We start from the raw sequence: 17,105 nt of genomic DNA on the forward strand, positions 1-17,105 counted from the left end.
GTTGGTTTTTGTTCTTTACTGTGCTGTGGTTTTTCTTGGCTGGCGGACTGTTGTTTGATGTCCGCCATCTCGTTCTCGTTCTCTGCCAGAAGTGTAACGATCTGCTCATCCTTCTTCTTCATTGTCTGCTCCAGTTCTTTCAATTTATTCAGGATCTCGCTTGATTGCGCTGCTTATATATATATATATATATATATATATATATATATATATATATATATATATATATATATATATATATATATATATATATATATATATATATATATATATATATATATATATATATATATATATATATATATATATATATGTATATATATATATATATATATATATATATATATATATATATATATATATATATATATATATATATATATATATATATATATATATATATATATATATATATATATATATATATATATATATATATATATATATATATATATATATATATATATATATATATATATATATATATATATATATATATATATATATATACAGCGCAATCAAGCGAGATCCTGAATAAATTGAAAGAACTGGAGCAGACAATGAAGAAGAAGGATGAGCAGATCGTTACACTTCTGGCAGAGAACAAACGCAAGGACGAGAAAATTGAGCAAATGATGGCGGACATCAAACAACAGTCCGCCAGCCAAGAAAAACCACAGCACAGTAAAGAACAAAAACCAACGAATCAGACGGACGGGCCAATAACAAGATCCAGGAACAGTTCACCAGCGATAAATGCGGATTCAAAACGAGGAAGATCACAGAAACAACACATTCCGTTCAGCAAACCAACGACAACCTCACCGGATAACTTGAGCCCACCACCAAAAAGAACCGCTGCCACTACCACCAACGAAACTATGGAATATTCAGACGATGAAATTGAGATTAGCGAGACGCCTCTAGCCAGCCTCTTCGATAATTCTCATTTTCATCAACGTTTGGATACCAACGACAACCCACGCACGAATACTGACCACGAGATAGATCGGTTTGGAAGAGAGGAAAGTGTAGTACTCCTTCCAACGCAAGCACAGCAGGATGAAGGAACTATCCGGGCCGTCATACCCAAACCCGTTGATAGTGAATTCACCTCTGTGGCCGATAGGAACACCGATTTCACCACTACAACTTGTAAACCAGCAGACCAAAAACCCACGATCGACGAACAGAAGGAGATCAGCAGAACTACACAAAGTCTATCCCCAGTGCCGACCGCAGTCGGTGTTCGTGAGCATAATAGTGTAGTTTGTACGACAGCGGTTGGCACTGTGGCGCTGGACCTTCCTCAGGTCAGTTCCGAAATTGTCAATCCCCTTGCAGGTACTTCTTGTTCTGATGTTCTTCCAGGTTTGACTGACAACATCGACGACACGCTCCTTCCACATCACCACTCGCTGTCGCCCGGAGAAGGTCCATCGAGATATCCGTTTCGAGATGGAACAGCTGTCACCACAACAGTAGCATCGAAGCAGACAACGAAAACTACACAAAGTATTTCCCCAGTGCCAGTCGCTGTCGGCAATTCTGGAAGTAATCGTGTAGTAGTTTCGACAGCGGCTGGCACTGTGGAGCTAGACGTCCCACAGGTCAATCCTATTCCACCTCGCTTACGAACGGATTCTGATGCGGTTTATCCCGTTACAGATATGACCAGCACGCATCGAACGAGTAACCGGTTTGGGAAGAAGAGAAGAAAGTAGCTTCCCCACTTCATCATGAAGGGATCGACCGGGTGGAAGAGGACTGTCCCTACTTCCCAGATATACAGTCCGCGCAATTCTCCTCCTGGCATTCCGCCGGCGAAGATACACCGCAACAACAGCAGAAGCATCAGAGCACCGATATCCCGGTTGAAATCAGCGCAACCACGTCCCGGTACCAACGAAACACACCGGCGAGAACCAGCAGGCAATCACCTTCGCTATCAACATCGTCTTCGTCAGCGACTTTCGCCAATCGAGACAGCAGATGCTTCGCCCTTCAATGGAACATTCGGGGCCTGCGAACCAACATCAGCGAGCTTAAGGCCCCCGTCGGGCAATCCGCCATTTTTCGTGTTTTTTTGTTTTTTATTTTATTTTCAAAAAAAATGACAAAATATGAAAAAAAGAAAAAAATCACGACCTAGATAATTGTTTTTACTATGAATTGGCCGAAACGGAAAATTCAAAATTTTCCAACTCGGAAAACTGTGTGTTTTTTCCGTTTGAAAAAGCACACAGTTTTCGCAATCATGTGTTTAAAATTTTGATTTTTCCAATACAACATAGCTAAACTATTTTTCCAGGACGTGTTTTTCTCCGATTTTCCATATTTTCCGCTTTTCATTGAAAAATTTCCATTTTACTAGAAGCAGTTTTTCCACCCGCACTGACACAACTAAAGTAAAATTTGTATGTATAGGTGCGCAAAAGTGGAGCAATATTTTTAACCTGCTGTTTCTTCGATATTTCCTACAAAACTACCCAAGTGTTGCATATGTACGGATTCGTTAGAAACCAAGGAATCTGATGGTAACCAAGGAATCTGATGAAAACTTCATAACAGCGTTTTTCAATTTTCCTCGCGATACGCAGTGTACCGTCCACGCCAAACAGCGTGGAAAGATACGAAAAGAAAAACAAGTGTACTAAAATCTAACAAAGAGCAGATGGCATCAGTCTTCTTGGATATTAAGGGGGCTTTTGACTCAGTTTCTATCAACATTCTGTCAGAGAAGCTGCACCAGCATGGTCTTTCGCCAATTTTAAATAACTTTTTGCTAAACCTGTTGTCTGAAAAGCACATGCAGTTTTGGCATGGCGATTTAACAACATCGCGATTTAGCTACATGGGTCTTCCCCAGGGCTCATGTCTAAGTCCCCTGCTCTACAATTTCTACGTGAATGACATTGACGATTGTCTTGCCAATTCATGCACGCCAAGGCAACTTGCAGACGACGGGGTGGTCTCTGTTACAGGGCCCAAAGCTGCCGACATGCAAGGACCATTACAAAATACCTTGGACAATTTGTCTGCTTGGGCTCTTCAGCTGGGTATTGAGTTCTCCACGGAGAAAACTGAGTTGGTTGTTTTTTCTAGGAGGCGTGAGCCGGCGCAACTCCAGCTTTTATTAATGGGTGCAACGATCAACCAGGTTTTCACATTCAAATATCTCGGGGTCTGGTTCGACTCTAAAGGTACCTGGGGATGTCACATTAGGTATCTGAAACAGAAATGCCAACAAAGGATCAATTTTCTCCGAACAATAACTGGAACATGGTGGGGTGCTCACCCAAGAGACCTGATCAGGTTGTACCAAACAACGATATTGTCGGTGATGGAGTACGGGTGTTTCTGTTTCCGCTCCGCTGCGAACATACACTTCATCAAACTGGAGAGAATCCAGTATCGTTGCTTGCGCATTGCCTTGGGTTGCATGCACTCGACCCATACGATGAGTCTCGAAGTGCTGGCGGGCGTTCTTCCGCTAAAAAATCGATTTTGGGAACTCTCATATCGATTGCTCATCCGATGCGACATTCTGAACCCGTTGGCAATTCAAAATTTCGAGAGGCTCGTCGAGCTTAATTCTCAAACCAGTTTCATTTCCTTGTACTTCGACTACATGGCACAGAGCATCAATCCTTCTTCGTGCAATCCCAACCGTGTCCGTTTCCTAGATACTTCTGATTCTACTGTATTCTTCGACACATCCATGAAGGAAGAGATTCGTGGAATCCCGGACCATATACGCCCGCAGGTGATCCCCAATATATTTTATAATAAATTCCGAGAAGTCGACTGCGACAAAATGTTTTACACTGACGGATCAAATCTCGATGGGTCCACTGGCTTCGGTATCTTCAACAATACTATCACCGCTTCATTCAAGCTCAATGATCCCGCTTCAGTTTACGTCGCAGAGTTAGCTGCAATTCAGTACACCCTTGGGATCATCGACACTCTGCCCACAGATCACTACTTCATCGTTTCGGACAGCCTCAGCTCTATCGAGGCTCTTCGTGCGGTGAAGCCTAAAAAGCAACTCCCGTATTTTCTGGGGATGATACAGGAGTCCTTGTGTACGTTATCTGAAAAATCTTAACAGATTACCTTTGTTTGGGTCCCCTCTCATTGTTCTATCCCGGGCAATGAAAAGGCCGACTCATTAGCAAAGGCGGGCGCATTAAATGGTGACATATACGAAAGACCAATCTGCTTCAACGAATTTTTTAGTATTTGTCGTCAGAGGACGCTCAACAGTTGGCAAACCTCGTGGAGCAACGGGGAACTTGGACGATGGCTACATTCGATTATCCCAAAGGTATCAACGAAGCCTTGGTTCGGGGGGATGGATGTGGGTCGGGATTTTATTCGCGTAATGTCCCGACTTATGTCCAATCACTACACCATGGATGCGCATTTGCGGCGTATTGGGCTTGCGGAGAGTAGTCTGTGCGCTTGTGACGAGGGCTATCACGACATCGAACACGTTGTCTGGGTATGCGCCGGGTATTGTGACGCCAGGTCTCAGTTAAAGGAATCCCTTCGGGCCCGAGGTAGACCACCCAATGTACCAGTCCGAGATATGCTGGCAACTCGTGATTTTCCCTATATGTCCCTTATTTATACCTTCATAAAAACGATAAATATCCCAATTTAGCCCCTCTCTTTTACTTCTCGTTTTTAGAGTTTCCTCCTGCCTTGTGGAACCGATCAGCTCCAGAGTGCCACTATGTAACCGCCGTCGCCCTTACCACTACGCCTGCATAGAAGGAAACTGAAGCAAGAGCGACTCGAGGTCCGATGACTTTTGAAGGATTCCCCGCGGGTCCGAAGAATACCATCCGCCAATCCGGTACTCGACGACTTACTAGACTGAGGCGCAAATTTATTTCGCTGATCCCCCTCCCTCGAGCGAAAGTTGCAAGTTTTGCTCTTCTTTCCCTGTCTCTCCCCTGTCCCTGATACAACTGCTGCTACACTAATGCGGAAATAAGCCACCCTCTGAATACCAAGCATAAGTTTTAGTTAAAAAATTCAAATTAGTATTCTGTATTCCTAGTTTTAAGATAGCTATAATTTTTACTCTTTATTGAAACTCTTGTCCTCCATTTTGTAAATAGAATTGAATCCCTAGTTTTAAAATTTCTGTGAAACTTCTCATAAATATTTTTTTGTTCCCCCTTTTGTGTACTAAACTATATTGTTAGTTTTAAGATAACCGTAAAATATTTCGTAAAATACTATTACTCCCTCTCTTGTATATCAAAGTGAATCCGTTGTTTTAAATTTTTTCATAAAAAAATCTTTTGGCCCTCTCTTGTATATTGAATCTTATTTCTAGTCTTAAGATAGCTGTAAAGTTTTTTTTCCTTTGTAAAAAAAATATTTCAACATTGTAACCTCCTAGCTTTAAGATATCCAAAATGTAAAAACATAAGCATTTGGCACCGCCAAGCTAACGCATAAACGAAATGAATAAAAAAAAAGTGTACTAAAAGTTATCCTTGGGTTGATGCAGATGGCGTGCTACGAAAGCTCGAAATATCGAAAGCTTTTAGCACAACTATTTTTGAGTAATTCTGAATGTAGAAATAGTTGAAAATGATTTCAAATAAATTTCTTCATTGAAACTTGATGATTTTCGATTCTCTTGGGAGATCTATGATATTTTATTATTTCACGAGACTGAAACAAACCGCGATGCTATTTTATCTTTATACGCCAAATACTGGAAAAACATTTTCTATGTCGTATTTGCATGTTGATATTTGATGATTTTGAAACTGATGATCGTTTGAAACCAACGGTTTTGTGTTTAATTGATAACACATATTTAAAAACATCTTTGGCTTTATTCCAATTAATAATGGAGGCTTGCCAAATTGAAAATTATTTGGAAGTTCCATCAATTATCACATGTCACAATTTTTTGTAAGATTGGTTTTATTTCTCAGAAACCGCCACACAGCATTGATGAAAACCTGGTTAAATTTATAACAGTTGAAGCAAATATTTTCGACATTCCACAAATACCAACGAACGAATTTTTGAATTCCCTATAATTAATTTTCATACTGGATTTGACTGCTTTGAAACATTTTTGAACACAGATGTTGTTTCGAGTTTTCAGAAATGCAAGAAATCTTAGCAAAGTTTCCTCAGATTCTCATGGAATAATTATCATACTGATACTTGGATTTAAAAAATTTTAAATGACGCATTTTGCGAGATTGTAAACCAAAATAATATATTTGTTTTGATAATATTTCTTTTTTCTTTTGTTTTATTGAGATTCGAGAGTAGGTATCACGAAAATCACGCTGAAAGCAAAAACTTTTTTTTTGTTTCCATAGCGTTATTACGTCATGAAAATTTGAGTTTTTCAGGAAGTATATTTTATAACGGCCGTATCGTATTTCATTTATGAATGAATCAATAGTCCCGACAAGGACGATTGTAAATGAATCACTTGATAATATTTTATCGCTTTATTGAATGTTAAAGTTCATTGAAATAAGGAATATATATATATATATATATATATATATATATATATATATATATATATATATATATATATATATATATATATATATATATATATATATATATATATATATATACATATATATATAAATATATATATATATATATATATATATATATATATATATATATATATATATATATATATATATATATATATATATATATATATATATATATATATATATATATATATATATATATATATATATATATATATATATATCTATATATGGAAAACATAAGTAGGTTTCTTATACCTTTTTGAAAAGAGATTGAAAAATGAAATTTCACTCAAAGGGCTTCTACTTCAAATTATCAGGTAATAAATAATAATAATAATTATAATGATAATGACAATGACAATGACAATGACAATGACAATGGCAATGACAATGACAATGACAATGACAATGACAATGACAATGACAATGACAATGACAATGACAATGACAATGACAATGACAATGACAATGACAATGACAATGACAATGACAATGACAATGACAATGACAATGACAATGACAATGACAATGACAATGACAATGACAATGACAATGACAATGACAATGACAATGACAATGACAATGACAATGACAATGACAATGACAATGACAATGACAATGACAATGACAATGACAATGACAATGACAATGACAATGACAATGACAATGACAATGACAATGACAATGACAATGACAATGACAATGACAATGACAATGACAATGACAATGACAATGACAATGACAATGACAATGACAATGACAATGACAATGACAATGACAATGACAATGACAATGACAATGACAATGACAATGACAATGACAATGACAATGACAATGACAATGACAATGACAATGACAATGACAATGACAATGACTATGACAATGACAATGACAATGACAATGACAATGACAATGACAATGACAATGACAATGACAATGACAATGACAATGACAATGACAATGACAATGACAATGACAATGACAATGACAATGACAATGACAATGACAATGACAATGACAATGACAATGACAATGACAATGACAATGACAATGACAATGACAATGACAATGACAATGACAATGACAATGACAATGACAATGACAATGACAATGACAATGACAATGACAATGACAATGACAATGACAATGACAATGACAATGACAATGACAATGACAATGACAATGACAATGACAATGACAATGACAATGACAATGACAATGACAATGACAATGACAATGACAATGACAATGACAATGACAATGACAATGACAATGACAATGACAATGACAATGACAATGACAATGACAATGACAATGACAATGACAATGACAATGACAATGACAATGACAATGACAATGACAATGACAATGACAATGACAATGACAATGACAATGACAATGACAATGACAATGACAATGACAATGACAATGACAATGACAATGACAATGACAATGACAATGACAATGACAATGACAATGACAATGACAATGACAATGACAATGACAATGACAATGACAATGACAATGACAATGACAATGACAATGACAATGACAATGACAATGACAATGACAATGACAATGACAATGACAATGACAATGACAATGACAATGACAATGACAATGACAATGACAATGACAATGACAATGACAATGACAATGACAATGACAATGACAATGACAATGACAATGACAATGACAATGACAATGACAATGACAATGACAATGACAATGACAATGACAATGACAATGACAATGACAATGACAATGACAATGACAATGACAATGACAATGACAATGACAATGACAATGACAATGACAATGACAATGACAATGACAATGACAATGACAATGACAATGACAATGACAATGACAATGACAATGACAATGACAATGACAATGACAATGACAATGACAATGACAATGACAATGACAATGACAATGACAATGACAATGACAATGACAATGACAATGACAATGACAATGACAATGACAATGACAATGACAATGACAATGACAATGACAATGACAATGACAATGACAATGACAATGACAATGACAATGACAATGACAATGACAATGACAATGACAATGACAATGACAATGACAATGACAATGACAATGACAATGACAATGACAATGACAATGACAATGACAATGACAATGACAATGACAATGACAATGACAATGACAATGACAATGACAATGACAATGACAATGACAATGACAATGACAATGACAATGACAATGACAATGACAATGACAATGACAATGACAATGACAATGACAATGACAATGACAATGACAATGACAATGACAATGACAATGACAATGACAATGACAATGACAATGACAATGACAATGACAATGACAATGACAATGACAATGACAATGACAATGACAATGACAATGACAATGACAATGACAATGACAATGACAATGACAATGACAATGACAATGACAATGACAATGACAATGACAATGACAATGACAATGACAATGACAATGACAATGACAATGACAATGACAATGACAATGACAATGACAATGACAATGACAATGACAATGACAATGACAATGACAATGACAATGACAATGACAATGACAATGACAATGACAATGACAATGACAATGACAATGACAATGACAATGACAATGACAATGACAATGACAATGACAATGACAATGACAATGACAATGACAATGACAATGACAATGACAATGACAATGACAATGACAATGACAATGACAATGACAATGACAATGACAATGACAATGACAATGACAATGACAATGACAATGACAATGACAATGACAATGACAATGACAATGACAATGACAATGACAATGACAATGACAATGACAATGACAATGACAATGACAATGACAATGACAATGACAATGACAATGACAATGACAATGACAATGACAATGACAATGACAATGACAATGACAATGACAATGACAATGACAATGACAATGACAATGACAATGACAATGACAATGACAATGACAATGACAATGACAATGACAATGACAATGACAATGACAATGACAATGACAATGACAATGACAATGACAATGACAATGACAATGACAATGACAATGACAATGACAATGACAATGACAATGACAATGACAATGACAATGACAATGACAATGACAATGACAATGACAATGACAATGACAATGACAATGACAATGACAATGACAATGACAATGACAATGACAATGACAATGACAATGACAATGACAATGACAATGACAATGACAATGACAATGACAATGACAATGACAATGACAATGACAATGACAATGACAATGACAATGACAATGACAATGACAATGACAATGACAATGACAATGACAATGACAATGACAATGACAATGACAATGACAATGACAATGACAATGACAATGACAATGACAATGACAATGACAATGACAATGACAATGACAATGACAATGACAATGACAATGACAATGACAATGACAATGACAATGACAATGACAATGACAATGACAATGACAATGACAATGACAATGACAATGACAATGACAATGACAATGACAATGACAATGACAATGACAATGACAATGACAATGACAATGACAATGACAATGACAATGACAATGACAATGACAATGACAATGACAATGACAATGACAATGACAATGACAATGACAATGACAATGACAATTACAATGACAATGACAATGACAATGACAATGACAATGACAATGACAATGACAATGACAATGACAATGACAATGACAATGACAATGACAATGACAATGACAATGACAATGACAATGACAATGACAATGACAATGACAATGACAATGACAATGACAATGACAATGACAATGACAATGACAATGACAATGACAATGACAATGACAATGACAATGACAATGACAATGACAATGACAATGACAATGACAATGACAATGACAATGACAATGACAATGACAATGACAATGACAATGACAATGACAATGACAATGACAATGGCAATGACAATGACAATGACAATGACAATGACAATGACAATGACAATGACAATGACAATGACAATGATAATAATGATAATAGTAATAATAATAATATTAATAATAATAATTCACTCCATTCGCTCGATTCATTTAATTCAATTTGTTCATTTCTTTAATTTTATTCATTTCATGATCAGATATTCCACTTATTTATTTCATTCAATTTGTCATTTTAATTTTTCCATTTAATGAGCTAATGTAATTTGATTTATGTATTTCATTAATATGATATATATATATATATATATATATATATATATATATATATATATATATATATATATATATATATATATATATATATATATATATATATATATATATATATATATATATATATATATATATATATATATATATATATATATATATATATATATATATATATATATATATATATATATATATATATATATATATATATATATATATATATATATATATATATATATATATATATATATATATATATATATATATATATATATATATATATATATATATATATATATATATATATATATATATATATATATATATATATATATATATATATATATATATATATATATATTAATCATTCTATTTATTTTTTTATGAATTTGAAAACCTTTAGCATTTCTCATATTTTTTAATTTTTCGCTATATTTTTTATTTCGTTCGTTTTATTGATTTTCTATAATTTATCCAGTTTATTCGAGGTTTTCGTGCAGGACTAGAAATTGTCGTGTGACTACTTCGCATGAGTTTTGCAAACTAATAAATGATCCAATAGTGATAAGTGTAAGATATGTCTCATCTCACTGCTAGATGGATTAAGTTGGTTTTTGTGATTACATGATAATGAATATTTTATATGAAAAATTTAAAACGGTTTTAAAATCCACGGGTTTTGATGCAATGATCATTGTAAATAAATACTTTTTGAAAATCTTGTACTTTATTGCAGATTCAAAGAATGGTGATCACCGGAGCAAACTTCAAACCAGATACACTTAAACCCAAAGAAGTCGTTTCTTTATTATTAGATGACGAAGAGATAGAGTTGAAGTGTAAGTATCCTCTTGGTTTTGAAGCAATCATTACTATACTTATTTTATTATTTATTTGATATCCGTAGTGCATGTAGGAAAGGATTCATTATTAAAATGGATTGTTCACTATCTGGGGCTAGGTGTCCTTCTAAAATCTTAAATATCTCTTACGAAACTATGTAAGATTTGCACGCTTGTAACTCCGCCATACTAGATGGATTGTCATCATTTCACGGTGTGTTTGGTAGAACAGTTTTATTCGAAAAAAATTGGCATCGCTAAAACTTCAACATGTAATAGAATGGGCTTTTCCCTTTCATTTGAAAGTAAAATTAAAATATTCTGTCGGGGGCTCCAGAACAACTTTTTATTTTAAAGGTTTTTTGTTTGAAACTGGTTCACATTTTTGCCTCTAAGTAGTACTTTGGACATTCAAATATTACCAAAAGTGAGAATCTAATGGACAATTTCATTGTGTACAAAATTGTAGAAAATAACATCGCGATCTGAAATCGCCAGAGAAAGCTATTAAATTTTTATCAAAGTTTCTAGATTCGCACGGGGCCTATTGGTTAAGAAGCTTTATTCCAATAACATTTTTATTTGTAAAATAAACGAATTGCCTTATTTTAACAGTGTTCTCAAAAGAACCTGAATGCTAGCAAAGTCCCATCTTTAAGCGTAAAAAGCATTCCAGATTCCAACGTTTTATGCGCACCAATTATATTTTAGAAGAATGGGTATATAGAGAAGAGTAGATAAAATTTGAATGAAATTAAGACTCTTTTGAAAGATGCTGGGTAATGCAGCATAATGAAACAGTTTTTTCTGTCACAGATATATTTGTTTCTTCTTTTTTTTTCTTCACTCATTCTAGAGTATGCTTGATGTAATCTTGAATCAACCTTTTTGTTCGTTACCAGCTTGTGGGATATATTTGGCCTAAATTTTAACATATTATGAGGGAAATCTTCAATAAACAGACTTGTATAACTTTGAGAATTTACTCAATCTATAGTCCAGCCTGATATTTTTCGTTCGTTTTCTGTTATGACCCGTGTTCAACGAGGAACGACTCCGGAATTTCTACTTAACCCTCTAGTTCCCAACACCGCCTCTAGGCGTCTCTTTAAAAATCTAATTAAAACTTCTAAAACATCAGGCTTGCTGGAGCATCATCACTCATGATGCCAAAATGAGGTGAGGTATCAACATTCTGAGGAGGACTTCACACACCTCTCCAATAGCAGAAAAAAACTCTTCTCCCACTCAACAAGCAAACTCATCATCAGAGGTGATGACTTGTTCAATGATTAAAGGATGTTATGTGCATCACACAGGAAAGGCGAGAGCGCAAAACTGATTGAAGATGGGTTGGAATCCCTCTTCCAAAATACTGAGAGTGTGGAGCGCGAGAGTGATTGTTTCCCTCTCTTGTTTTAATGGAATTTTGTCTGCTGCGTAGGATGGGGATATAAGTATAATTTTTGTGGTGTAGATCAGTGCTTCGTGGAATACGGATATCATCATGTGATGGGAATGCAAGAGGACCCAAACTCTACTGTGGCAAACGGCCTTAAGCACTAACTAACGATCAGACAAAACTAAACTCGGAAAATTTAAAATCAATACTATTCGTTAAACTCAATAACACCATAATAGAAGATAAATATTTTAATTTTGAAATCTAATACAACATGAAATTGCTTCCAAGTAAAATGGGTACATAATATTAGATTCTATTCTAGCGTTCTTTCTCAATAAAATTTAAAAAAAAGTTATCAAATAGTTTCGTTTTTATCTCTATTATAGATTGTTTTGGCTGGTTAGTTTCCAAGATATGGATGTTTGATGAATGTTTCATGAAGTTTTAAAAAAATAGTTGTTTGTGTTTATTTGTTACTAAATGTCAAAGTAGAAAGTTTATGCGGATAAATTTCCAATGGGCAATACATTTTTTAAATGTGATAATTATCGACAGCAATATTTAAAATTATACATAGTCGAAAATATTATACTATCCTGATTATCTACTTTCAACGCTAGGGTAATGAGCCTATTTTCGTCCTGTTTCTATTATCACCCTACTAATTCGTAGCCGCTGGTTAGAGCAGCTTTTCCCATATTTGTTCAACGCATTGGTTTAAAAGGTAAGGCAATAATTGGAACACTCGATTCGAGTTTTCGTTGCGCTTAAAAACGAACATTTTACAGCTTTCATACCAATTCAATCAGATGCACAAATTTTGTTTTCGAACTCGGAACGCATTTACATAAATAGTTTAGTTATAGGTTTTGTGCCCTTTACGCGCAAAGGTGGTTTCAAACCATTTTCTCGTTAGTGGAGGAAAATAGTTTTTAATTAAAATGTTTCTCCACTACGGATAAATATAGCATAATGCCAATTGTGTTATTATATTGGTTCTTAAGAGCAAGGTAAAACTACTGATGCCAATTTATACGCATTGCATAAATTGTAGGCCTAGAAATTAGTGATACACCCACCATGATAGGGTTTATTTTATGTAAGAAGTTAACCTCTTTACCCTATATTCGGGGCAGAAGACGAAGCTTCTTATTTTGATACTGATTTCACTAAATAATCCCCCTACAAGTGAAATTATGTTTTAAACAGATTGTTTAGCAAATGTAATGAAATGATGAGTTCATGAAATATGTAGGATATACGTTAGCCTTCGCCTATTCAATCAATTCCATTACAAGAATCCAACATTTGCACAATATTTTCTTAAATTTTCATTGCAAAGTATTAAAAATTGGGTGAGTGACATTGAATTTTCAGGAGGAAACTCGAAAAAATGCGGTGTACACACTAACTTAAAACCTCCTATACTAATCGTTTAGAAATTTCGCAGAGTTTTTTCTCACATAATTGCCCAGGTACCTACGGGAGTGCTTTACAACATCATTATTATTTTTAAAATAACATGTTAACCGATTTTTTAGCGAATGTATTGCCTTCAAAGTGCTATGAAAAATTTGAAAAAATAAAGGCTGCTCTCATTACTCCTTATCACCATCACTTATAGCAAAAACATTTTCTGGGACCGTTGGCACCAAAACATTAGTTACGTTGTCCAGTCTTAACCGATTTCTAGAAAGTTTTAGAGAGAAACACTACACCTTTCCAAAGGTATGCTGTATTATTCCGTTATGAAAGAAATGTTGTGCTAATTTGCGACAATAATAAGAAAATTGTCATGTTTTGCATTTTTTCATGACAAATATGCAAATGGTTCAACATTCTTCCAAAGGCACGTCATGGTTCTAATAATAATTCAGAAGAGCATTTAATTCTGTTATAAATCAATTTGGGGGCATGCAACATTTTTCAAAACTTTTTGTGTTGCACTATAACCTATGCTAGTTCACTTGAAAAGTTAAAAAAATCACTATAGCACCGTGAAATGAGTTATGATGAAGTTTTGGTAACAAATTATTAATCCACCTGGCCAGTGCGTATCAAATAAACGGTTTGCTTCAATAGAAACATGTGTGTCACGTTTAAGCTTAGCTATGGGTGCCATACGTCAAAAACGTGGCAATTTTTGATACCTAAACACTTCTTCCTAAACGAGTATTATATTTTAATAATAGATCGCTTGGCAAATTTTGGCCCCTTAAGAAGGGTACTGTACTATTTTATCACTTACGAGGCTTACAATCGATGAATTTTCTATAAATTGGCTTCGTTCCCAAGAACCACTAGGAAAATAATAAATGGCCCGAGAATAGTGGAATACTTCTGTTTGAAGGCAACGAAAACTCTAATCGGGTGCCCAAAATATCGCACTACCATTTAAGTCAAAAGATAGTACAAATATATGCCAAACACTGCTCTAACCAATGGTTTCAAATGGGTTAAGAGCTAATTGTAATAGGGCGAAAAGAGGCTCATGACTCTATACATATTTGAAAACTATGTATATATTTAAACAGTTGAATTGTTTCATGCAACGCTTAACTATACATTCATTTCAAAAACAAAAATATACATCAGAAATATGCTTTGCACACTCATCAAACCCATATAACAAAACCTCATAGCAACTAATCAATACCTCCTCACAAGGCGTATGAGGACATCACAAAACTCCTCTTGAATCATCATGAGGTGTATCCCACTCTCCTCCACAGAGCAAATATCCCATGCGTAATAAAATATTTATCTACATCATTTCGTTGAGCAAGAGAGGAACTCTTTCATTTTTCGGGTCCTCACACACAACGATCCCGGTGCATCATTCTTTTCTACCTCATCCTGAGGGAGGGATATTAGCCCTCATTGTGTGTTGAAGTGTTTATAACAAGTCGGGTTGTCATCCGCACTAGTATCTCTTCCCAACGCTCACACCTTTCATACACACACATTGTTTGAATAATCGCTTGAAGCTCAAAGTTGAAAATTCCACGAAAACGTGGAAAAAGAACTATTTTGTGTTTAGTGGTAATCTTCATTAAACAAATTTTAACTATTTTTGGAAATTTTAATAGCTTAAAAAAATATTTTTGAGTAGCCTGTTGTTAGTAGCATTTTACTGTAGATGCGAATTGGTTTAGTGGAACAATTCGGAAGTTTAGCTTTTTTGGTAAAACACTTTGCCCGCCTATAGGCGGTGTTGGGCACCTGGGCAAAAAAAATCAGTCTTTTGTGATTACTTATCGTACCGAAACTAGCTTTATGTGTAATTTTAGTTGAAAAGAAGCATGTTTTAAAATCTTGAAGCTGTGAAAGCTGTTAGAATATGGATGTCCTTATCATTTAACTATATTTAGGGGATTCTGGGGTAAGTTGACGGAATCTTTTTTTCTCCTTTTGTATTAGACATATGGCGCTGTTTATAGTCCTGCACTTCAAGTACTGTGTAATACATTCTCCCATGTACTTATGTTGCATTACAATCTGTTTCGTTCACGTTAAGCGTTAAGATTTCGAGCATATTAGAGTGAAGAGCCCATTTTAGTCATATTAGGGAGGGTGCCTCGTCATTTCATAGAGTTATCGCTGATCCGTCTATTTCAGCAGACGTATTCAACGGAATATAGTTACAAATTTTTTTTTTCGCATGCCGTAATATTCGCCGGAGGGGGTCTAAAGCTTGTTGAAGGTAACAAGTCCCCAGCCGTAACATGGACATGTTGAGGAAACGCACTTTCTTCATCGATGTTCGTGGAATACGCAAATTGAAAGATGAAACCGTATATACTTTCATCGCAAAGCAATTGAAGCTCACACCGCAAGAAGTTTCTGTATCGTTGAAATTGACCGGGTTGAAGGCAAGGTGTATGTCGAGATGAAGACGCAGGAAGGAGCAAACAATATCGTTGAGACATTCGACAACAAACTGCTGCTCTCCAACGACAATAACAAACACCGAGTAAGACTGTATATAGAGGAAGGTGGTATAGATGTAAAGCTACATCATCTTCCACC

General features: G+C 34.9%; 1 protein-coding gene across 5 annotated transcripts in view; it reads left to right on the plus strand.

Annotated features, from left to right (window-relative positions):
* LOC131692272 (chromatin-remodeling ATPase INO80) overlaps window positions 1-17,105 on the plus strand; it is a 1,041,557-nt gene that overhangs the window by 656,586 nt on the left and 367,866 nt on the right. For all 5 annotated transcript variants that reach the window (XR_009305948.1, XM_058979226.1, XM_058979227.1 and 2 more), the window contains one exon: window positions 11,566-11,668. Coding sequence is in view for 4 of the 5 variants with exons in the window: in XM_058979226.1 (XP_058835209.1) it covers window positions 11,566-11,668 (103 nt within the window). In the remaining variant the exon portion in view is untranslated. The remainder of the gene's footprint in view (window positions 1-11,565; window positions 11,669-17,105) is intronic.

This window comes from Topomyia yanbarensis, chromosome 3 (assembly GCF_030247195.1).
Source record: "Topomyia yanbarensis strain Yona2022 chromosome 3, ASM3024719v1, whole genome shotgun sequence".
Classification (NCBI taxonomy): domain Eukaryota; kingdom Metazoa; phylum Arthropoda; class Insecta; order Diptera; family Culicidae; genus Topomyia; species Topomyia yanbarensis.